The following is a 24062-nucleotide window of genomic DNA, read 5'->3' on the forward strand; positions in this document are numbered from 1 at the left end:
ATTGATTACTTATACACTTACTCGCCAGTAACAAGGATAATATCTATTAGGGTGTTAGTGGCACTAGCGGTCGTGTATGGTCTTGAAATCCATCAAATGGATGTTAAAACAGCTTTCTTAAATGAAGAATAGAGGAAGAAATTTATATGGAACAAACTGAGGGTTTAGTGGTTCCTGGTAAAGAAAAAAAGTATGTAAACTTGTTAAGTCGCTTTATGGACTTAAACAAGCACCCAAACAATGGCATGCTAAATTTGACCAGATAATATTGGCAAATGCGTTTAAAATCAATGAATCTGACAAATGTATTTACATTAAAAACACTCCAGATCACGAAGTCATTGTTTGTTTATATGTTGATGACATATTGATAATGAGCAAAGATATGATAAATATAAATGCTACTAAACACATGCTAGCTATCAAATTCGGCATGAAAGACTTAGGAGTTGCTGATGTGATCTTAAGAATCAGAATTCACAAGACTCCACAAGGTCCAGCATTATCACAATCTCACTACATTGAAAAAGTACTTGACAAGTTCAAGTATTTGGATTTCAAGATTGCCAAGACTCCAATTGACGTGAGTTATGCACTTCAAAAGAATGAAGGTGAAAGTGACTCACAACTGGACTATGCAAGAGTATTTGGAAGTTTGATGTCTATCATGAATTGTACGCGAACAGATATATCATGTGCTATTAGCAAACTGAGTTGTCTTACAAGTAATCCCAATCAAATGTATTAGATGGCAATGAAATAAGTTTTGGGGTATTTGAAACATACCCAAGACTATGCTCTGCATTATAATAAATATTCCACCGTGATTGAGGGATATAGTAAAGCAAATTGGATCACCGGATCATTTGAATTTAAATCCACAAGTGGATATGTTTTCACAATTGGGGGTGGAGCAGTGTCTTGGAAATTATCCAAACAAGTATGCATCGCCCGTTCTACAATAGAATATGAATTCATAGCTTTAGACAAGGCCGGTGAAGAAGCTGAATGGCTCCGAAATTTCTTGAAAAATATTTCATTTGGCCCAAACTTTTGGCACCTATATGTATACGTTGTGATAGTCAAGCGGCAATAGGTAGGGCATGTAGCATTATGTATAACGGAAAATCTCGTCACATACGACGGAGAAACAATACTGTTAGACAACTACTCTCTAGTGGTGTTATCACGATTGACTACGTAAAGTCAAGAGATAACCTGTCGGATCCACTTACAAAAGGCCTATCTAGAGAGGCAGTTGAAAGATCATTGAAGGAAATGAGGTTAAGGCCTAGGACAAGTTATCATGGCGGTAACTCTACCTAGCAGACTGGAGATCCCAAGATCTAGGTTCAAAGAGATCAAACAAAGTTATGAATGACAATTCAACATTGTCAAGTAACTCAACCCATTCTCGTGATGAAGACATTGTTCATGAATCATGGTAAAACATTACGGCTTTTTGATGAGTCAATAAAACTTAAAGCTTTTTAAATACATATTTGCTAAGTCTGGCAGGAAATGACCAGATAGTACTAGGACTACACATTTAGAAATCACCTATGTGGGTGTGAAGTGTAAACCGTTTCAATGGGAATAAAAGTAAAGGCCCATTCCCTAAGTACTTATGAAACCAGGCGATGTTCATGACTGAAACAAACACAACTGTGGGAATAATAGATGGTCAATGGTTGATTGTGTGACTTATGTTGTCTAGGTATACAACAAGCTCGACGGTTCAAAGATATCAAATCTACCAATTGACTGAGTATATCCGATATAAGTTTACTACAGAAAGTTCAAAGGAAAATCTACTTATCCAAATGCAATTAATCCTTGCATATAAATTACACTCGTCCGTGCATTCCTTTGTCTTATAGAAATTCCCCATTCATATTCGGAATTGTTGGGATTGAGGTTGGTGAATGGGAAATGGAGGGAAGAAATGTAAGGAAAAGTGAGCTCCTTTATGCTTTGAAAAGAGCAATTGTCCCTCATTGGTGGTGGAAAGAAAAGGGAATGTGCTTATTGAGAAAACACTTCCCTTGGTATTAAATGGGTTGGAAAGCAGGTAAACCTCGCGCCGTAGCCGTCATTGCTCGTTCGGCTCAGCTTCGAATTTAGATTCGGTCAAAGATCGATCGATTGATTAATCTTTTTGGACAAAATTTCTTTCAATTAATTAATTAATTAAATTAATTATCATAATATCAACCCGGGATAACCCAGGACCCGCGCCCGACGCGACCTTGTCCGTTTTTTCCCTAGATTATTTTAAATTTTTTTCCCGAAAACGTTCCCACCTGTTCTAACAGCCATGGTTGGTTCTGAAAGGTTGTAAACTTTTCAGAAATAGTGCTAGAAAATGGCTATAAATATACCTTGATCCCAGAATTTTTTCTTACGAAATTTTCTAAACTTCTTCTCCTTATTCTGCACAAATAAATTCCAATCTAATTTATAGCCATTAAGTGGTTCACTGTTTAGCGGCGTTTTTGTTACCAATACTCTAGTGAGTTAAGTTGTTTTATCTAGGGAGGATAATATTCCAACACCTCGGCACTTGAGGGGAATAATTTCCTCAAGGATACACTATACATTCAGTGGGCTCGATTTCATTCTGAAAATTATTTTCTGATTCTGATTTCTGACAATCTCTAGTTTCTGCCTTATTTCTGTTTTTCTTGTTTCTGTTTTATGTTACAGAAATGTACCGTTTCGTAATATTATATTATAGTAATACAGATTAATAATAACATTTGCATAGCCAGTTGTCAAAACCCTTAAACACTTGGCTTTAAGGTTGCAAGCAAGAAGCCAAATAATAGATTTCTTAGGCCACTCGGTAATAGATAGAACACTTGTAAAATAAAAGGACGCATGACTATTTGAAATTTTGACCGTAATTTAAAGTCTCCACAATAATCCTAGAAAAAAGCTAGAGATCAGAGTTAAGTGTCCTCTGAACCAAAATTCTAAGCCTAATCTTTGATGAAGTTAAAACTTTGATTTTCTTTCGGTCAATATTATGTATGAAAAAAAGCTGCAGGGAGACTTTCCATTAAATAAATTCGAACAAAAATACAAGCTCTCGATTACCGATGGAATATCTTCAATGAAGCTATTGCCACCCAAATCAAGATACATGATGGTGTAATGATAAATAAAAGGGACGGGAAAAATATTCGTCCATGGGTTAAAAAAGGGACAAAAAGAAATAAAAATTACAAGAATTTCCCATGTGGGCCATGCGATTTATACCATATATCATTCTTCCGATTCTGTATATTACAAGGGATATTAATTCCACTTCAAGTAAGAATACATGGATAATAGGTCGTCCGTAAAATTAAAGTGTATATTGACCTTTTCAAATAACTACATAATACAATTTATACACTTTTTTTTCTAGTTTTAATTGCTCCACTTGCTTTGAGGATTGTTGGGTGACCGAAGTTATGTGGCATATAAGTTATATACACCGAGTATACATTTATACTATCAAGTCATAACTTTTGAAATAATTACAAATAATTTTTATGATAATAATTAGTTGGTAAGCTGACAAATATTGTAACTAACATATTATTTACAATTTAACTATAGTAATATTATAAATGTTTATACAATTAGAGTATATAACTTAAATAAATCCTAACTAAAAATAGTAGGACAAAATATGTGAGTCAATTGGTTTTGTGTGGAGGAAAAAAAAATTGGTTTTGTGACTTCTTATAAACTTGTTTTTAGTTTTATGACCTTATCTTTTTTTTTATATATGTGAAATTTACTTTTACACGTAAAACTGTCTATTTACACATAAAAAATTTAGAAATATTATTTTCTTAAATAATAAATTATAGGGGCATGATGTACATCGTATATTAAGCACATGCTTGGTCTATTAATGAGCCACCCGAGACTCCAGCGAGGAGTAGTTGGGCAATAACAAAAACAGAGTGGGCATATTTGGAATATGGCACCAAATATTTCTGCATATGATTCACACTCCACTTTGGGCAAACTCACCTCCCTCCCACCGCATTACGAGTAACTCTCGAAGATCTCTCTCCTTTCACTTCCATTTCGATACGTCCTATGTTGTTATTTGCTAACAATTTTATCTTCATTTCCTTTTTCGTATTTGATTGTTTCTCTACAGGAATGGCAAAAGTATTAGGATTTGTGGTACTACTGGCATTGTCCGCATTGATCTGTGAAGCTGCTACCTTCAAACCTATCTCCGATTCTCACCGATCTGCTGCATTGGAGTTGTTTACTCCAACTCATGGATCTTTTTCTAGGTTTGCTTAATTAAACCCTCACTAAAACCCTTCTTTCTCTCAATCAGTCAATCAACTATTCCTTAATCCTAAACAAGTTGAGATCAGCTACGTGAATCCTATAATTTGATGCTTTTAAGTTATATATATACTATCAGTGTAAATGATTTTTTACACTATTAAGTCAACCAAATAATATCTATAGGTAAGTTTTCTTAGAATGTGAGATTTATAATCTTGAAAATAAGACGGGTCACTTGCTAGAAACCTGATGGTGTAAAAATTCCTTACACTTATGATGTATATAAGTTGAACTCTAATTTAAATTATATTTATGTTGGCCCTCAACCCTTCTCCTTTATCAGGGCTGAGGGAAAGCTATGTTTGCGTCCCAATCTGTCTCTGAAAATATTTTGCACATTATAACACCATATTTCCTATTTAGTAAGCGCAACAAAAAAACTACACCTCAATCCCAACCAGTTCGGGTTGGCTATATGAGTCCTTAATATCCTTTCATCCGCTGATTGCGTGCAGAATTCTGTGTACTCGTCTTTGGTAAATACACCATTGGATGTATAGTTGTAATGTTTGGGTCATGTCTCATTTCTATATGGACCTGATGGATGCTACTGTCTAGATGGATTTAGGACACTCTACCCTTTTGGCAGTATTATATACAAGACTTCAGATACCTTTTATTTGTATTTTGCATAATAGTGGCACAAAATGAGTTTAAATAGAGTAACATGGTCAGTAAGGATTCATATAACCTTATTCCTTCTTGTTTGGGACTGAGACTAGTTATTGTTTTTGTTATCCTTTTGGCGGTAATATCATTGAAACCCATTGTTGATTTGATTCTTCCTTCACCTGTTTCTTGGGAGTCGGAAATTAGCTCTGGGTATTCATTTGGAAAGTCTTTGTGCAAAATGCTCCTTAACAAGAAATAAGGAGAATGGAAAATTATGTTTGGCCATTTTAGGAAAGGCTGTTATCGGAATCTGTAGGAGCTTCGGATGAACATATCTTTTGTGCATTCTACACTCTTTCTTAACATTTAGTTGACATTCACCTACTGGAAAGAAGAACATTCATGGCACTCAATGGGAAATCCCTCAGTTTCCTTACATTATGCAACTTCTTTTGCTAGCGTTACTGTGTGCTCTTGAAACTTGAATGGTGCATGTCTGAATGTTGCTTCTGTGACCTCTCCAGTCTAGAAGAAACATACGAAGCCTTAAGGACATTCGAGGTTCTTGGAATTGAAAAACAGGCTGACATAAGGGCTTCTACATGTGCATCAGTGGTGGACACTCTTTCATCTTCTTCTTCAGCATTGAAAGATTTGTTCCAGGCATTAAGAGTCAATGGGATACTGAAATGCGAGCTTAACAAGAAAGCATTAGCAGTATGTCTAAACTTGATGAACTTTTCCAGTATACTGATTGATACAAGTTTAAATGCATATATTCACTTTTCTTTTGCTTCTCTTGCTTTGTCTCTCTCAAGGGCATAGCCCCAAGACTTAAGGATGCTGTGAACAGTGCCAGCTCACTTCTTGACTACTACTACTCAGTTGGAAGTTTAGTTCTTATCAAGGTAATGTATTGGGAAATGCCTCTTGTTTTCTTTTCTACTCTATCTATTGGAACTGATACCCTCTCCTGCCCCCTCAAACACCTCACAGGAAAAAAAAAGAAAACGGAAATAGGAAAACAGAAGCATCTATATATAGCTCTTCCTTTTGCTAAGAATTGATAACATCTGTAGATATCATGATCTGCTTATTTATTCTGTGTGCTTCATAAGGACATTGTATTTAGTCAGGAGTGATTTCTATGTTTCTTACATGCCATAATTAATTCTGTAGGGTCTAAGTTCTATCGTGGAGGTACATCTTGAAAGTGCTGATTCAGTTTTCCGCGCCATAAAGGTTCCATTTTATGTTTGGCATTTAGCATTTGTACTATAACTGGAGTTTTTACTTTTCGTTGTCTTTATGGGGTGTTTGGCATGACATTTGAAATTCTTGACAGGCTTTCAGCCAAAGTGATGGAAGGTGGCGCTATAGCTCCAGCAATCCCGAGTCTAGCACTTACGCTGCAGGCAATTACTCTCGTAAAGTAGATGAAGTTATATCTTTTTTCTTATGTTAGAAGAGCCAAGTCTCTGCATACTTATAAAAAAAAAAAAAAAGAAGAAGAGCCAACTCTCTGTAATACTACTCCTTAAGGTTCTTAAGTATTTAGGCAGCGTTTCTGCAAATATTTTTTGAAATTGTTTTTTTTTTTGGTTAAATTGAGGCAACTAGATGTGATTTTAGGTTAATCTTGTTTTAAGGTTCCCAAAGTTTATATGTTGTGGAAACAAAAAAAAATAGCTTTTGTTTTCTGAAAACCACTCGTAAAGGTAATCAAAAAAGTAGAACTGTTTTTCTAAAATCACCTGAAATTGTTTTCATTTTTTTTTGATGAAGTAAATTGTTTTCAGGTTTTTGATTAACTTTGAAGTCAAACCATATTAAGAACACTTTTTAGTTCACTTGAGAGTCTGAGTGGTATCATTTCCTGATAGAACACATTATCTAAAACCACGGGAAATTGTTTACATTTTCCTGATAAAACACTTTTTACAGGAATTGCACTTGAGAGCCTGGCTGGTATCATTTCATTAGCTTCTTCTGAGATTGATCAATCTTTGGTGAGTCCTATTTGTCCTCTGTCATCCTTGAGGATTTTAATTCATACTACAGTCATCGTAAGACGGATTTTGGTTTGCTATTCACGTTTTATTGTGCTTGCATTTCATGGAGATCCCATCAGATTATTGCATTCACCTCTTGATGTTTATGCCTTCAAAATGTGGCTATATTGGATTCTTTTTGTTGATAATTTCCTATATCGGTTTCTTTTACAAGTACAATTCACTGGCCATTCTTTGACACTCCTAATGCATAGATATCTATTTCTTTCGTTGCAAATAAGCAAAAAAAGGCCATAGTGGTGTTGTCCTCCAAGTTACTGTTTTTTTATTGGGGGACAATTGTTAGAACTTCCTACTTAACCCATGGTCCATAGTTGTGATGTAAGAGTACCATGTAATAATAGGTGATCTTTCTCCTCTCTGGGCTCGTTAGACAAGCAGGACTAAGTCACAATTATTCGTCTAATCCTTCAAAGATTGTCTGCCTTTAATATTACACATATTACACACTTACTGCACATGTTGCTGGCCAATACACATGCAAGTAGAAATGATGTAACAAGTAATATTTAAGGGAGTTGAGTATCGTTCCAATGAAGAATTGACACCAAAGGTTGTTAAGTACCAAGACTGATACAATTTTATTGTGTAGACTACATTATTAATGTAACTGCCAATTAACTGATGTCTATTAATGATAATGCTACGTAAATTAGTGGATCAAGGCATGGAATTATGATTTTCCTGAACATTTCATTAATCTAATTTGATCGAGAACATTTCATTAATCTATTGCATCTCCTACACTTGATTTTAATGGACTTGGTTATTAACCCTGGTCAGTAATTTACTTGCATGTATCTTCCTTGTCTACAATCCTATCTCCCTTAACCTATTCTCCATATTCTTATGCAAATGGCGTTGATTAAGATGTTCTGTTTTCATGTTCAAATTTTTGATTTACATAATATGAGTTGGCATGTCTTATTCTTAACACAAATCAAACACGCTTATTATCTAGTTGTCATGATTCTTTGCTATTCAATCTTTAAGTTTAATTTTAATCTCCCTTTTTCCAAGTTCATTGTAAGATCTAATTGCAGGCCAATCAGTTAAATAAATAAGTACAAGATTGAATAACTAACCCATATTTATTGAATATAAAGCTAGAAACAAAAAGAAAAACAGCAATAACACTAACAATTATGCTTCAGTCCCAAACAAGTTGAGTTGGCTATATGAATCCTCACCAACTACATTACTCCATTTAAACTCATCTCATGCCAAGTATTATGCAAATACAAATAACAATTATTTGTAGTTCTGAATATTTTCTAAATGTATAAATCTCTAGCTAGTTTTATGTTGGCTGCCAGCCTACCGTAATCCTCCTACTTTATCGGCGTTTGAATTTTTTTTTTGGTTAAAAAGGATATAGTATTTATATGCTAGTTAACAAAAGGAACTACATCAGGAGCATTGCTGGGGTATCGAAGCAACCCCACAGTTGTAATGTTATGTATGATTGTGTTTAAGTTACAACCCACAAAAGATCTAACTAGTTCAGTTCCTAGGATGTTTGCCCAAAATACATCATTGGCAAACATCGGAGGAACTGGTAATATCTTAGACTTGTTCAAAAATATTTCCTTTGCTGCTTCCTTGGCCAATGCATCGGCTACTTTGTTCTGCTCCCGGTAGATGTGCCTCACTACCACGCTGTCCATCCTTTGGATGATTGACCTGCATTCACAAATTAGAGGATCATAAATCAGACTTCCATTCAAAAGCATATTGATTGTTTCAGCTGAATCAATGTTTATTTCCCATGGAGCCAAGTTGTTTTGCTCTGCTAGCTGCAGACCCCGTATGAGGGCCTGTACTTCTGCCCTAGTGTTTGTTGTGTGGGGGATATTGTCCATGTAACCCAATATCCAGTCGCCATTGTGGTTCATGAATACTCCTCCTACCCCTCTTATTCCTGGGTTTCCCCTTGCTGCTCCATCTGTATTCAGTTTGTAAAAACCTCTGGTTGGGGGTTCCCATTTTAACAAGATCTGATGTGTTGTCTTTGTTGAGTCATTCTTTGTGAGCATAAGGTATTCAGCTGCTTTAGACAGTGGCGAAGCTAGGAATTTCTCCAAGGATGTTCAAATTTAAAAGAAGTGGAAAAAATTCCGACAAAGGGTGTTCAATATGTGTTACATACTTTTAAAATGTAATATTTTACCTATGTAAACAATGCAATTTTTCGACGCCCTTATCGATATGTGGCTTCGCCACTGGCTTTAGAGACTGTGTTTGTGGCATTGATCTGTTCCTTTTTGTTGTTCAATAAATTGTTGTTTCTGGTTAACCAAATGTGCCACAAACAAAAGGGAATGAGATTGTCCCAAAGGATATAGTTGTTGAAAGGGACATTTTTGATAGATTTCCATGTTGATTTCCACTGATGGCCATTGAAAACTGGAGCATTATGTGAGCCATTCCTTGAAGATTTTGATAGAATTTCATTCCAGAAATGGACAACATTAGGACATTCAAAGAAAATATGGGCAATGGTTTCCTGTCCATTGTTACAGTAAGGACATTGTGGGACACAGTTGATCCCTATAGAGTGGAGGAAGCTCCTAGTTGGGAGCCTTTTATGGGTGAGGCGCCAGATGAAGTGCTTGATTTTGTTGGGGGCTTGTAGCTTCCAGATCCAATTGAAGGAGCCTTCCTCACCAGAATAGAGGCTGGTGTCAGCTCTGCTTAGGAATGAGTAAGCAGAACTATTTGAGAACTGGCCATTAGGAGTCAAATCCCATATAAAGTTGTCATCCTTAGTTGTAACAGGGGGAATGAACACAGAGTTCAACAGGTTCATAATACTTGGAGGTAGGGTGATGGACAAAGCTGATGTGTCCCAATTGCCCAGGTTGTGGATTGAGCTAACCTTATCATCTAGGTCATTTTGGATTAATGGGCCCTCAATCATCTGTCTTATTGCTGGCTGATTAGGGATCCATGTATCATTTAAGAAACTGACCCTATTTCCTTTGTGGACTACCCATCTGCTTGCTTTATTGCATATTTCCCAGCCCTTTAGGATGCCCTGCCAGATGGGAGATTTTGGGCGTCTAGGGTATCTAGAGGCCCTAACTGACCTAGCATTATTAGACATGTTGCAATGTTTGTGAATTAGAACCCTAGCCCATAGACTATTGGTATTCTTATAGAACCTCCATGCAAGATTTGTGAGGTAAGCTTTGTTCTTGATACTAGCCTTTTGGAGTCCTAGCCCCCCCTCAGCCTTGGTCTTAGTGACCACCTCCCACTTGATCAGATATAACTTCTTTCTTTCGGGGGTGGTGCCCCAAAGAAAGTTTCTTTGTATTTTATCAATCTGATTGGTAAATCTAGTGGGCAGTTTGATGTATTGCATAACATGGCTTGGAATGTCGTTCAAAGAAGTTTTAGCCAGGACTGTTCTCCCAGCCATGTTGAGACATTTAGTTTTCCAACCAACCAGCTTGGATTGCATGTTATCAATGCTGAATTGAAAGTCTACAGATGTTTGTTTTTTGTGGATGATGGGGAATCCAAGGTATTTCCCAAAGGATGTTGTGTGCTTGATGGACAAATAGTTGGAGAGGCTCTGTATGGCATCTTGTGGAATGTTTGAAGAAAACAGGACTCTTGATTTGGTGAGATTGATTTTCTGTCCTGACTGCTCATTGAAGTTCTGCAATATTGAAAGAATGGTATTGCAGTTCCTTTCATTGGCTTTAGCAAAGAGGGTTAGGTCATCGGCAAAGAAGAGGTGGGAAATTTTTGGGCCAGACCTACTTATACTTATGGGGTGCCATTGGTCATGTAGGACTGCCCTATCAATAGATCTTGATAGTCTTTCATGCACATAATGAATAGGTAGGGAGACATAGGGTCTCCCTGCCTAATGCTTGAAGGTTTGAAAGACTCTGTTTTTTCCCATTGACAAGGATGGAAATGGGTGATGAACTGATACAGGACATGATGAGCTTAGATAAGCCTTGGGGAAAATTGAAAGCAGCTAGAGTGTCTCTAATAAAGGACCATTCTAGCCTATCAAAGGCCTTTTCTAGGTCTATTTTTAGGGTCATGTTGCCACTTTTCCCCCTCATTTTCCTGAAGTGAGTGATATATTCTTGGACAATGATGGCATTATCACAGACTCTCTTATTAGAAAGGAAGCTTGCTTGGCTTGGCCTAATGATATGGGGCAGAATAGGTTTTATCCTATTCACAATGATTTTTGTGACTGACTTGTAGATGGTGTTATAAAGTCCTATTGGCCTAAAATTTTTTAGCATTGAAGCTTGGGGGCATTTAGGAATTAGGCACAAGAGAGTATGGTTCATGGTGCTATCCATAGAGCTTGTAGAGAAGCATTTTTGACAGAAGTTTGTGACATAGTCCTCTACTATGTCCCAATACTTCTGGTAGAAGAAGGGGTGGAGGCCATCAGGGCCAGGAGATTTGAAGGGTTTAGGGGAGAAAATTGCGCTTTTAATCTCACTAACATCAAGAGGTTTGTCCATAAAAGCTCTTTGGCTTTCAGATAGAATGGGTCACATGGTGGAGTGGCTTGTGGAAGCCCAAGGGGCTTTAGTGTGGGATGTGGTGTATAGATAAGTGAAGAAGCCCACAATTGTTGTATGAATGTCATTCTGGTCATGAAGCCAGTTTCCATTCTCCTCTTTATAAGAGATGATTCTGTTCCTCCTTCTCCTATTGAGGGTGGAGGTGTGAAAGAGTCTAGTGCTAGCATCACCCTCATTTAGCCAGTTTATCCTAGACTTAAGTTTCCAGAAGTCTTCTTCATTTTTGAGGATTAGGTTCAGTTCAGCATTTAAGTTTGTTTCAAGGTGTAACAGGTAACTGCTGAATTGGTAGCTAGGAGATCTCTGGATTCCAGAGATCCTTGCTAGGATTCTCCTCTTTAGATGGAAAATGTTTCCAAAGACTTCCTGGTTCCACTTGGTGACCAGAGTCTTGAAGCTTTGAAGCTTTCAGTAGATTGAAGAAGGGTGGAATGGTCTGAGAAGGCCCTATTGATGATGTTAAGGAATGACGGGTAGCTAGCCCACATTGACTCAAACTTGAAGGGCCTTGATGGTTTGTTGTTTGGAGGCCCTATCAAGCTAATTTGTAAAGGACAATGATCTGAGTGGGTCCTAGGAAGGTGCAGTACACTAGCTTCTGGGTACTGTTCAATCCGTCCTTCATTTGCGAAGCACCTATTTATTCTTTCCAGGATTAGAGAGGTTTTGTTACTGTGCCTTTTATTAGTCCAAGTGTATTTGCTTCCTTTATAGCCTAATATGAAGCAATAAATGTGCAGTTAAATTAAAATACATGTTGAAATATTTAAGTTCACCACTAAACTTGAAAAAATTCTTGGTATTTTTTGATGAAAAAAATACCAAGAATGTTAATGAATATTATTTGTATTTTTTCATCAAAAAATACCAAGAATATTCATTAACATCCGAGGAAGTGGAAGAAAACACTCTTCGAGAAGCAACTGTTCAAGAACTTTCTCTGTTCAATTTCTTGCCTAAAGTTTGAAACCCTTGATCTAATAGTGAAGAATTCTTTAAGTATGCGGATGAATGACAATTTTGTTAATAATGGGACATGGGATAGAGCTGAAGCGCTACATTGCCACATGCTACAGAGGATAGGCCCTAAGCCTCTCAATATCTTCGCACCTAGGCGCTATATGTCTCTGAACTTTGTTCCTTTCTTTCTGCTCTTTCATGCCACTATGTTGTTCTTTTTACCCTAACGCCTTCAGTAATCTTTTTCCATGCCCGATACTGATTTCTTTAGTTGACAAGTTTCCTTCTCTTGCGGCATTTCTTTCCAAAAACAATAGAACCTTGTTACTATTCATCACACACCAATAAGTCATTTGAAGCATCAAGCAAATATGGATTCCGAATAATCACATATCATGTGCAACAACATCAAGAACAAGTGCAATTTACTTCAAACTGGACTAAAGAATCTCTCATTTAAACACAGTATAAACCAGCTGACTTGGCGAAGAAAGCAAGATTTGATGCCTTGTTCAAATGTGGTTACACTTCCCTTTTCCCCTACTAATAACAACAAGTAAAACACTTTACTTTTAATTTCACTCTCAAGTCCTCCTAATAGATCCATGCTTTTTGTTCAATGGCACTGACTAGGTGCAATATTAATGAAATCATTTAGACTTAGGGTAGCCCGGTGCACGAAACATCCTGCATTCACGCAGGGTTCGGGGAAGGGCTGCACCCCTAAGGGTGTAATGTATGCAGCCTACCCTGATACGAGCATCAAGAAGAAATGCATTAAATGTCACATGGCTGACAAGTGACAGCTATTAGCCTATTACTACAATTATTACTAAAATGGGTTATACTTGGATGTATTTCATTCATAGCTATATTTGTGTCACTAAATGTGAGTTTAAGTTTGTTAAGTGTCCCACGTTGGTGGAGGGAATGGGTTATTGTCTTTATGTGATCTTCGCAATCTTCACCTAATGAGCTAGCTTTTGGGTTTGTTAGCCCCAACTTCATTTTCTTAACATGGTATTAGAGTCAGAGCTATTCCAATTCTTAGAGTTCACTCAATGTGAGGCTCCCATATTATATTGTCCATGCTCCATATATCCAATCCTGGATGACGGTGTGGGGGGTGGGGGGTGCGGGGTGGGGGGTTGGTCAAAAGGTTGAGGGAATGTGTTATTGTCTCTTCATTTAGTCTCACCTTTTGCGCTAGTGTTTCTGGTAGAGTTAGACCCAATTTCATTTTTTAACAAGTTTACATGTTCGAGATTCGATGACTAAGAAAAACCATCTTGGGGGGCCTTCCTTATCCTTCGGGTTTATAAAAGCTGCAGGTGTAAAGAGGTGTCTAAACGGATTAAGAACTTTTTTATTCATCTCATTTGGTAGTGAGATCTGTATCTTTTTTATTATTTCAATTTTGTTTTCTTTTTAGTTCTTTAAAAAAAGGATGAGGAAATAAGTATCTATTTCTTAGATTCGAAGTGTGTTCAGGAGATAAAGCGGACATCAAAGTCATTGTGTGTCACTTATCAAAAAATAAAAAGACCAACATTTTGTGTTACTTCATTTGAAGTTGCTTGTGGCTGTGTGTCTAGGCTGTGCTGAGTTTGGCCATTATGTCATGTTATATGCTAAAGTTCTTGCATGCTAAGTAGTTGTAGTTATGCACAACACAATTAGTTTTCTGAATTTTGTTTATTCTCGTACATTATTTTGCGTAATGTTTTTTTAGATAATTTGTATTCTACCTCATATTTATCTGCATTGGCAGATTAGCATGGTGAAAGATAATATATCAAAGCTTTTCGATGGTCTGGAGAAATTTGGTATGCACCTCTTTTGTTTCTTTCCTCGTTTCTTTTTATTGTTTTTGTGAGCTGGTGGGAGTGGCAGTTGATAACAGAAATGCCAAAAGTTTCTCCTGCTCTAATAAATGAAACTTACGATGATTTACTCAAATGTTCTTTGCGACATATACCTAGCCAACTATTAGATATTGCAAATAAAGGGTCTCCATGCCATTGCATAGAGAATGTAAGAAAGTATAGCATTTGCATTCAGCTTTAACATATCTCACGCCAATAAAAATATCTAGTCCATATAAGAAAATCTAATCCATACAAGTATAAATATGGATTTTGTGATTGGTTGTCAGATTAGATGATCAAGATGAATGTTAATTTTTTTTTTTATTGTTTCACTTTCTTCATATCCTTAGTAAAAAAGAAATGTACTTGCTTAAGCCGTTGTGTATAGTTTATTAATATAAGCGTCAGAAAAGTAAAAGTTGGGTAGGGTTAACTTGTGGTTTGTCAAATACCTATGATTCAAGTGGAAGTGCTTTAGCAAAGTACAAAAGTGCAAGATGTTATGGTGCCCTTGGGCCTTGTTTATGTTTCCTCAGTAATTTGAATTCAGAAAGTTTTGCAGTCATTTTCAATTAATGACAATGTGTATATGTTTTAAGATATTTAAGGTACTCACCTTTTCATGTTATGTATGAACCTAGCATCTTTATGAGAATGGTCCATTATTAAATTCAGGGGCTGTTTGGTTCATGGACAAAGTTATGTAGGGTATATAATACTGGGATTATAATAATTGGATATATAGTACATATGCTTTTTTGGGGGAGGTTTGGTTCATCGCATTAAAAAAGGAATATACATTGTATAATTTAAAACATGTGTTTGATCTTAAAGTTTTTTTTTTTTTTGCAATTTTACTTTTTACTTTTAAAGTAAATAAATTAAAAAATAGAAAAATGAAAGTAAGGGTAGATTTGTCTTTTATATCTTATATGTCTTTTACAAGGAAAGCTAATTCCTTTTTATGTTTTCCCATGTTGGATTCGCTATAAAATAATGTCTAAATTGAAGTATAAAGCTATCGATATTACTTATACCGGAAATGGAAATGCCAACCAAACACACTATAAAATAATCCCAAAGTTTATACAGTCTTATTTTTCTAGTCCCAATAACAAGATGACCCCTATTTTAGTCAATCAATTGATGAAGAGAAGCTTACGAAGAGCTCTGTTGTGTCTTCTTATTGTGAAGAGATGATTAATGCATAAACAAAATTTGCATGTCTTTAGTCCTGACTTGGGAAAAAATGGAGGTTCATGAGCTGGTTTCGAAAGACGGAAAGCTAAATATATTTTCTTGGGCAATGGTTTAATAGACAAAAGGGAATGCGATTTGATTGTTTAAAACCATGTCACCTTTTGTCATTATGAACTTCTTATACACTTGGTCTTTGACACATTTACTGATTCTTTATCACACCGTTCTGTATTTTTCTGAGGGGCTAATCAGTTGAAGAGGTAGCTCATGAACAAATGGTTCACTTTTAGCCTACTTACAGCTGATTCTGTGGATTATCTAGTCAGACAACGGTACATGAGGTCATTCTGAAACAAATATATTATTGTTATATCATATTACAGATGATGGGGCCTATTACTTTGATGAAAAACTTGTTGATGCTCATGGACATCAGGGTCCCCTCTCAGCTTCGTCTGCTGTAGTGCGTGGGATTACAGCTTTTGCCGCAGTGTCTGCTGAAAAATTAAATGTATGTCTGTGTAGTACGTGGCATTTGTTTCTCCAGTATTATGACAGTCGTTTTTTTATAATATTTTCCTTATAATGTGCAGCTTCCAGGTGACAAAATTCTAGGTTTAGCAAGGTTTCTCCTTGGTGCTGGAGTTCCTGGAAATGCAAAGGACTTGTATTATCAAATTGATGCATTGGCTTCCTTAGAAAACAATAGGTGAGGTTGCAAATATACTCCATGTTCCCCTTTTCTGACTTTTTTTGGCATTTGTTCATTTCTGTTAAGTGTTGTGTTTTTGCTGGTAACTTCAGATGAAGCATCTTTTCAGCAAGCAGTCTAGCGCCATTTCATTACTTACATATCAAGCATTTCTTTTCAATGCAGAGTCTCCATTCCATTGGTTTTATCACTCCCGGCCAGTGTGCTCTCATTGACTAGAAAGAACCAGCTTAAGGTGTGTCGCTTTTGATATCATTCTCTTGAGTTCTGACTACATTACCATTCAGTGTGATGCTTCGGGTTTACACAACAACAACAACATATTCAGTATTATCCCACACCGTGGGGTCTGGGGAGGGTAATGTGTACGCTTCGGGTTTAGACCATGAAATCTTTGAGACTCTATTTCCAGTTTTGGGTGTTTCTTTAGTGATAACTTGAGATGTAGAGATTTACAAGAATAAGATCTGGACAGAGTATGCTCAGCATGAGAATTGGTCTTCGGCAAACCACAGAAAAGCGAAAAGCATCCAAATCTGATGCTGTTTTAAGCAAAGTGCAACTAATCATAAAGAAAAAACATACAATAACTGAAAAAGAAAAGCCAACTATAAGGGTGGAGGAAGTGAAATACTGCTAATAAGTACATCAAGTTAAAACTATGGGATTCACGTCTAATACCATATTAACTTTGCTTTATAAATAAAATAAGATAATTTCTAAGATGAAAAAATATTTGTAAATCAGATGTAAAAACTAGATTTTTTGGTGTGTAATGCTGCCTTTCTCAAGCAGAGCTCATGTGTCTTTTTAAATTAATCTAGTTCTTTTTCCAAAAAAGCAGTTGGTTTACTTGTTTTTGCTTAGACACACCCCTCAGTGCCATCGCTAAAGTGCTGTATAAGCTAGACAAAGCACACATCTAGCTTAGCTATTAACTTTGCTTTATAAATAAAAAAAGATAATTTCTAAGATGAAAATATGTTTGTAATTCAGATGTAAAAACTAGAGTTTTTGGTGTGTAATGCTGCCTTTATCAAGCAGAGCTCATGTGTCTTTTTAAATTGATCTAGTTCTTTTTCCAAAAAAGCAGTTGGTTTACTTGTTTTTGCTTAGACACACCCCTCAGTGCCATCGCTAAAGTGCTGTATAAGCTAGACAAAGCACACAGCTTGCTTAGCCACTAGTTTCTACGCTTAAGCATGAATCAAGTGTGCCTTTTTAAACGGTGATTTCTGTGAGGAGATATGTGATGCATCCTTTCTTGTATCATGTATCCGGTTATCTTAGTAGTCTAATAAGTTTTGCCAGCAGATCTGAAACTGATGGACTGTTATCTTTCTTCCAACTAGGTAAACGTAAACACTGTTCTGGGTTCTGCTGCACCTTCTCTGACAGTCAAACTCAAGCAGATTTTTAGCTCTGGCTCAAAGGATACCTCTGTTATTGATCAGGTGCTAAGTGGCTTTGTTTGTGATCTAGTGCATCATATGTAGCTGTTAATATTTTCTTTTGAAGTAGATTTAGCTCTCGACTTTCCCTTAACTTTGTGAATATTTTGTCTTTCCCCATGATACAGGATCTCAAATTTGACCATAAAAATGCTGTACATTACTTAGATGCTTTGCCCAAAGATATTGATGTTGGCAGTTACATTTTCTCTTTTGAGGTACGCATCTCCTTCTCTTACCTAATCAAAATTTGCTTCCTAAGTCGATTTAAATTTGCCCAATTTTACCTTTGCATTGCTCTTGATGATATTGTAGGTTTTGCTTCATGATTCAGATCATAAAACGATCTATGCCACTGGAGGAAGAACAAAAGTGCCCATATATATTACAGGAGCTATCAAAGTTGATAATGCAGAGATTGCTGTACTTGACAATGATATTGGAAACGCTGAAACTCAGAAAAAGTATGCCCTTTTCTTTCTTGTCCTTTTATCTCCTTTATGACATATTTTTGAAGACTACATTCCTTTTCTAGTCATTGACTGTCTTTTGACCTATTGTTTGCATGTATTAGTTATTTATAATCATGGTCATAGTGAACTTGTTTCTGTTCAGATAAGTGCTAGTGCGAATATTTAATACGAACCATAGACACAAATATCTTTTTTCTTTTCCTCTTGTTTTTAAAACTATTTCATTACTATATTTCTTTTGTAAAGTTTTTAAGAATGGGCTAGGTTTTGATTCACTTTACTTGCTGTACTTAGTTGCCTTTAATTTACTTCTGACAGCTGAACTGGATCCATGTAGGCTGTAAAATCAATTTACCATTTTATTGCTACCTCACATTGTTTGCCAGAATATCATTTCTGTCTTTTTTTAATTACATTCAACTGCTAATTTTTTTTATAGGAAATAAATTTTCTTAATTGTTTTCTATTGATTGTCATATGGGCAACTCTTTGCCTACGACTACCAGGTTAATTTGGCACAAGCATCAAGTGTGTATTGACAACTTATACATGTTTATGGATACAACAGTTTGTCTGGTTTTGCTTGATTGTCTTTCACCTCATTTTGATGCTACCTATCATATCACTTGAACTTTTTGATAGTTTATCATTTCTTTGGGTGTTTCGTACAGACTTGATTTCGCTGGGGAGAATGCCATCTCTCTATCAGCAAACCATCTGCAAAAGCTACGGTTGTCATTTCAATTAACTTCTCCTCTTGGGCATTCTTTTAAGCCACACCAGGTTGGGAGCCTGACTTGTCTATTGAATAACTCTTTATCATCCACAGTTGGTGGACTTAAGATCTGGTCTGCAGGCTTTCCTCAAGTTGAGACATGAGAGCAAGGTGGACCATATCTTTGTGGTGGGGAATTCTGGAAAACAATTCGAAATAATACTAGTAAGTTCTGAAATCGTTTCTGTACTCTGTTGCTCCCATTTAACATAATGTGGATGTGTTTGTGAGTTCAAAACTCCAATTCCAAGAAGAAAGAAATATGTGCAGTTGCCTCTAATTCCAATATTACAACAACAACAACAACAACAACCCAGTATAATCCCACTTAGTGGGGTCTGGGGAGGGTAGTGTGTACGCAGACCTTACCCCTACCCTGGGGTAGAGAGGCTGTTTCCAAATAGACCCCCGGCATCCTTCCCTCCAAGAACTTCCCACCTTGCTCTTGGGGAGACTCGAACTCACAACCTCTTGGTTGGAAGTGGAGGTTGCTTACCATCAGAGCAACCCCTCTTGTCTAATTCCAATATTAGTAATCTCTAAAAGCACTAACCAGTGGATACTTGAATGGCATTCTGTCTTGTAGGATTTCCTTGGACTAGTTGAAAAGTTTTTCTATCTATCAGGTAGATATGACATTCAACTTACTGTAGGAGATGCTGTAATGGTATGTACTGATTCTACCTTCATTAAAGCTACAGTGTCACATTTTTGGTCAAGTTTTTGGAAAAACACGCAGTAAAGAAACTTATTCTTGTGACATCTGTATTTTGATGAATATTTGATCTGGCATCTTGAGCTGGGCATTTTGTTTCCTCCAGGAGAACTCGTTCTTGCAACCCTTGGGTTCTGTTGAATTAGATTTTCCGGAGCCTCCAGAGAAGGCAGCTCGCCCACCTCCTCAAGCTGTTGATCCTTCCTCAAGGTTTGGGCCCAAGGCAGAAATCGCTCACGTATTCAGGGTTCCAGAGAAAAGACCTCCTAGGGACCTTTCTTATGCCTTTCTGGCCCTTGTTCTTCTTCCATTCCTTGGATTTTTGGTTGGGGTAGGTTTCCTCTAATTCATGGTTGATTTTCTTTTTTTAAATAAGTTAAAAGTAATGATAGCAGTATCGCCTCCCTTCCTACATTCTAAAAGAAAAATCATATGCGTAGAGGAGAATAGTTGTGGGTTTAAGTCCTAATATAGGTGAAAAAAGTTAGATGACTTCTTTCCACTGTCCAAATCTTGGCGTACAAAGTTACCCGGTAGATTAGTTGAAATATGTGCAGGTTGGCCAGGACAACACCATTAATTAAAAAATGAGATAATTGTTGTATGATCGATTCTATTTCAATCTATGTTGCGCGGACTCTCCAAAATGTAGCCGCACCCGTGTCGGATCCTTCAAAAATGCACTACTTTTGGAGGATCCGACACGTATCCGACCATATTTTCGGAGAGTCCGAGCAACATAGATTTCAATTAGTTGGTTTTCCCAGGCTTGAATGTGGAGCTTAGCATCCTCTCTCTTGTCTATAATGCCTCTTTTGTGTTTAGTTTTTTTTCCTATTGTGGTATCCGGGCCAGCTTGCGTGCATCTCGACTAATGTCACAGGGTACCCTGTTACCTTCCACCAGCACAGGTACCCGATAGCATTGTCTACCAAGGCTTGGATAGATGGAAATAGTTCATCTAGTGTTTTTGCCTCCACTGGAATTTGAACTTGAGATCTCATTGTTCTCAACTCACTTCATTGACCACTAGGCTACATCCTTGGGTGCACCTGACGTCAGTGCTATTAGTCGCAGCATTAATACATTTATGAAAAACTTATAATTTGTGATGGGTAGTTGATACTTTGTTGAAATAGGAGGTACTTTGCTCATTGTAGCAGCAATAAGTTGCACAAGCAGCTTTCATCGGCACTGGATTTTGTTTCTTGTGGTCAATTTATCATGCTTTCATGTTTTTTTGAAGCTTCTGAGGCTGCATGTGAACCTGAAGAACTTCCCAACAGCATCAGGGCCTGCAATGTTTGCCATTCTTTTCCACCTTCTCATTGCAGCTGTTTTATCACTTTATGTTCTATTCTGGTTGCAGGTATGGTTTTTTTTTTGGTGGCTATCTCGACGTCATTACTATGTTTTTTTCCCTTCAAAAGCGGCTTCACTTCTGGTCACAACGACCCAGTTTTAGTAGTGGTTGGGAGTAAGGGCTTATGATATTTAAAAAGAATTTATGTCTAATTTCTTTTTCTCTCTAGTTTTAGCAAACATGGGGCGGTAAGATAGCAAGGGAATAGGTGTCGTTCCCTTTCTTTTTCTCTCCCATTCGTTGAGTTTCTATTTACTGGTTGATAGAACATTGGTGATTCAGTTTTTGAAAGGATAGCCTTGCCAATCCTCAAAATTAGTTATAGGACTTCAACAAGGTCTTAGAATATGTTCTTTTTGATTGCGTGGAAATCACACTAGGTAGCCACTTTTAAACATGTTTAAAATATATCCACGATTTACAATGTATTTAAAGATTAGCCAATTTCGTTCAAACTTTAGGACACGGCGTCCTAGAGTTTAAACCTCAAACTTCAGGACATCGTATCCCAAGTTCGAAAATTGTGTCCAGAAGTTCGAATCTTATGTCCTGAATTTTAAATTAATAGTTCAGAAATTCAGGACACTTAGTCCTGAATTTCAAATTAGCAGCTCAAAAATTGAGGACACTAAGTCCTGAATTTCAAAATTCAGGTTATTTAGTCCTGAAGTTCGGTAAATTGGCTAATCTTTAAATACATTGTAAATTGTGGATATATTTTAAATAGCGGGCTTAAAAGTGGCTATTGCTGCACTTCGCCCTTCAATTGCTAAACGCATTAATTAACTGAGAAGCATCTAACTTAGCGATGTTTTTCTTCTAATTCTGGTGTTCTGTTGCTTGACATTCAACTTCCTTTGAACTTTATGCCACTTCAAATGATTTGATATAAGATTCAGTGCATTAATCAAAAGATAACCTTAAATATCATATTGGTTCTTTTGCACCCACTGACACTGGTGACAACTGACAAGTGACAAGTATTGCCTTCTCAGGACTGCCACTTTAGATTGTTGAAATTTATAGCTATAGCGGAAGCATCTTAAGCCTTTGGCTGTAGCTATCCTTTTTCAACACACATAATCACCAGTTTGTTTGACTTCCATAAAATTTCTTCTACTAGTTAATCCTGATTCTGCACAATTTATTTCGGATGGCCTTCTATATTCTGTGTTTCTCATGTAAGATTAAAGCTAGGTCAGTCTCCCCTAAGCAGAGGCAGAGATAGAAAACTGGATAAGGCTCCTTTGCGTACCTTACCTTTTTGCAATTGACAATTAGGGAATTTTGCTGGGTGTTCACTGCCTTTATAAGTCGGTGAAAGGCTCAAATTCGGCATGTAGATTTATTTGTTAGACAGAGACATAGTCTTGCGTGCTAATTCAACATATTTGTTTGCCTCTCTGCTTGCAGTGGAATCTGTTCCAAACACTAAGAGCGCTTGGATTCTTGGGGATCTTCTTACTATTCGTAGGACACAGAACCGTTTCACATCTGGCGTCCACATCTGCCAAGTTGAAATCTGCCTGATTTAGATAGATTGATTTTGTTAACCTATAAATGTGAGGAAAGTGTTCATGGGAAAGAGGCTAGCTATCTTCAATCTTTTGTAGGACAAAATTATTTATGATACAACTATATTGGATTTCTAGTTCACAGATGGTGAAAAATTCAATTTTGCTGTTTTACCTTGCAAGTAGTAGTATGTTGAGGTGCCTATCGTTCTCTTGGTACAGGTAAAGAGTGGTTGGCCTATGGGCAATTCTCATTTGACATCATGAAATTTAACCGCTTATTCTTAATTTTGGGCAATCTCTCTCGTGTAATTCATGAGCTCTTCACCTAATGAGTAGGCCTTTAGGAGGGAGGGTTACGGGGATAAAAATGATTCAACGTCGTCTTTACAAAAGAGGAAAGCTTTCAGAGAACATCTGTCATATTTCAATCCCTCGAGCTATGAAACTATTTGCTGGAAAGTGTTGGCAGGCATTTCAAATACGTAACTTATCGAACAAAAATATGTTTATTTTGCTTTCTATTGTCTTTTCCCCTTGTTAGGGGTGGATAACACATGCCTTGTAGCATTTGAAGATGCAAATTAAGACAATGGCAAACGATCAAAGTATAGATGGATATATTATAATTCATATGATCTGTGTATCAAATTATGTTATTACTTTAATGCTATGTGGTACTATGGCGCGCACACGAACAAGAAGATAGAAAGGCAGCGAAAGTATTACTTTATGGGAGAATCAACCATTAGATAACGTTATATGGTATAAGAACGCTAATACTATAAACTTATGCATAATGGTAGGATAGTGATTGTTTTAAAATACTAAAAGGAATATTGTTTTAATTGGCGAAGAAGCGGGAATGAGAGGACTTACTAAGATAATCAGAGCTTTCGAACGGGTATCATGGAAGAACAATCTTTTGGTTTTCCTTGGGATGATGAAGTAGAGTTGTTTGCATTCATCGACCGGATAGATTTCATTTTGGATGATAAATGACATAACTCGGTGGCTAGAGTACCACTTTCTAACGACAGAAGTCATTGGTTTATCCAATAATAGGTAAACATTAATAAATACCATTGACTCTCGAAACCGACAAATCGCCAACCCGATAATCCGAGAAAAAAACCCCGACTATGGTTTGGTTTGGTGTTGGAAAAAAAAACCCAACCATAATTGATTTGGTTTGGTGTTAACTAAAAAAAGTCAAACCGAAACCAAACCAACCCGGCATTACATATATAGAAATTTTAGATTTATTTTATATATAAATATACTTATTGTGATGTAATTTATAAATATTTCTTAAAAGATTTCATAATTTTATCTTTTGAAGTATTATTTCAATGTTGAACTTAGAATTTTTGAATGTTCCAATAAGTTTTATTGGTAAAAATTGCACGAGGCGCCC

General features: G+C 36.6%; 1 protein-coding gene across 5 annotated transcripts; it reads left to right on the forward strand.

Annotated features, from left to right (window-relative positions):
• Window positions 1–3922: 3922 nt before the first annotated feature.
• LOC107774288 (dolichyl-diphosphooligosaccharide--protein glycosyltransferase subunit 2) lies at window positions 3923–22801 on the forward strand. Of its 5 annotated transcripts, none has more exons than XM_016593784.2 (20): window positions 3923–4050; window positions 4163–4304; window positions 5502–5694; window positions 5796–5885; window positions 6157–6219; window positions 6323–6404; window positions 6922–6986; window positions 14346–14400; window positions 16026–16153; window positions 16236–16351; window positions 16520–16589; window positions 17707–17808; window positions 17934–18023; window positions 18121–18269; window positions 18950–19061; window positions 19135–19218; window positions 19640–19720; window positions 19875–20099; window positions 21015–21137; window positions 22545–22801. In XM_016593784.2, the coding sequence occupies exons 1-20, from the start codon at window positions 3999–4001 to the stop codon at window positions 22659–22661; spliced, it is 2139 nt and encodes a 712-aa protein (XP_016449270.1). In that variant the 5' UTR covers window positions 3923–3998; the 3' UTR covers window positions 22662–22801. The 5 variants fall into 5 exon arrangements, with proteins under 5 accessions (XP_016449270.1, XP_075081585.1, XP_016449268.1 ...); XM_075225484.1 differs by having other exon boundaries at window positions 6323–6392; XM_016593782.2 differs by lacking the exon at window positions 3923–4050 and having other exon boundaries at window positions 4057–4304.
• Window positions 22802–24062: the final 1261 nt, after the last annotated feature.

This window comes from Nicotiana tabacum, chromosome 11, assembly GCF_000715075.1.
Source record: "Nicotiana tabacum cultivar K326 chromosome 11, ASM71507v2, whole genome shotgun sequence".
Taxonomy (NCBI): Eukaryota; Viridiplantae; Streptophyta; class Magnoliopsida; order Solanales; family Solanaceae; genus Nicotiana; species Nicotiana tabacum.

Bases quoted from the DNA above. Each gene is read 5' to 3' on its own strand.
- LOC107774288 (XM_016593782.2), top strand. From the start codon at position 4,099: ATGTTGTTATTTGCTAACAATTTTATCTTCATTTCCTTTTTCGTATTT. The intron at 4,305-5,501 runs GTTTGCTTAATT...TGACCTCTCCAG, and splicing joins ACTCATGGATCTTTTTCTAG to TCTAGAAGAAACATACGAAG. The intron at 16,154-16,235 runs GTATGTCTGTGT...TATAATGTGCAG, and splicing joins TGTCTGCTGAAAAATTAAAT to CTTCCAGGTGACAAAATTCT.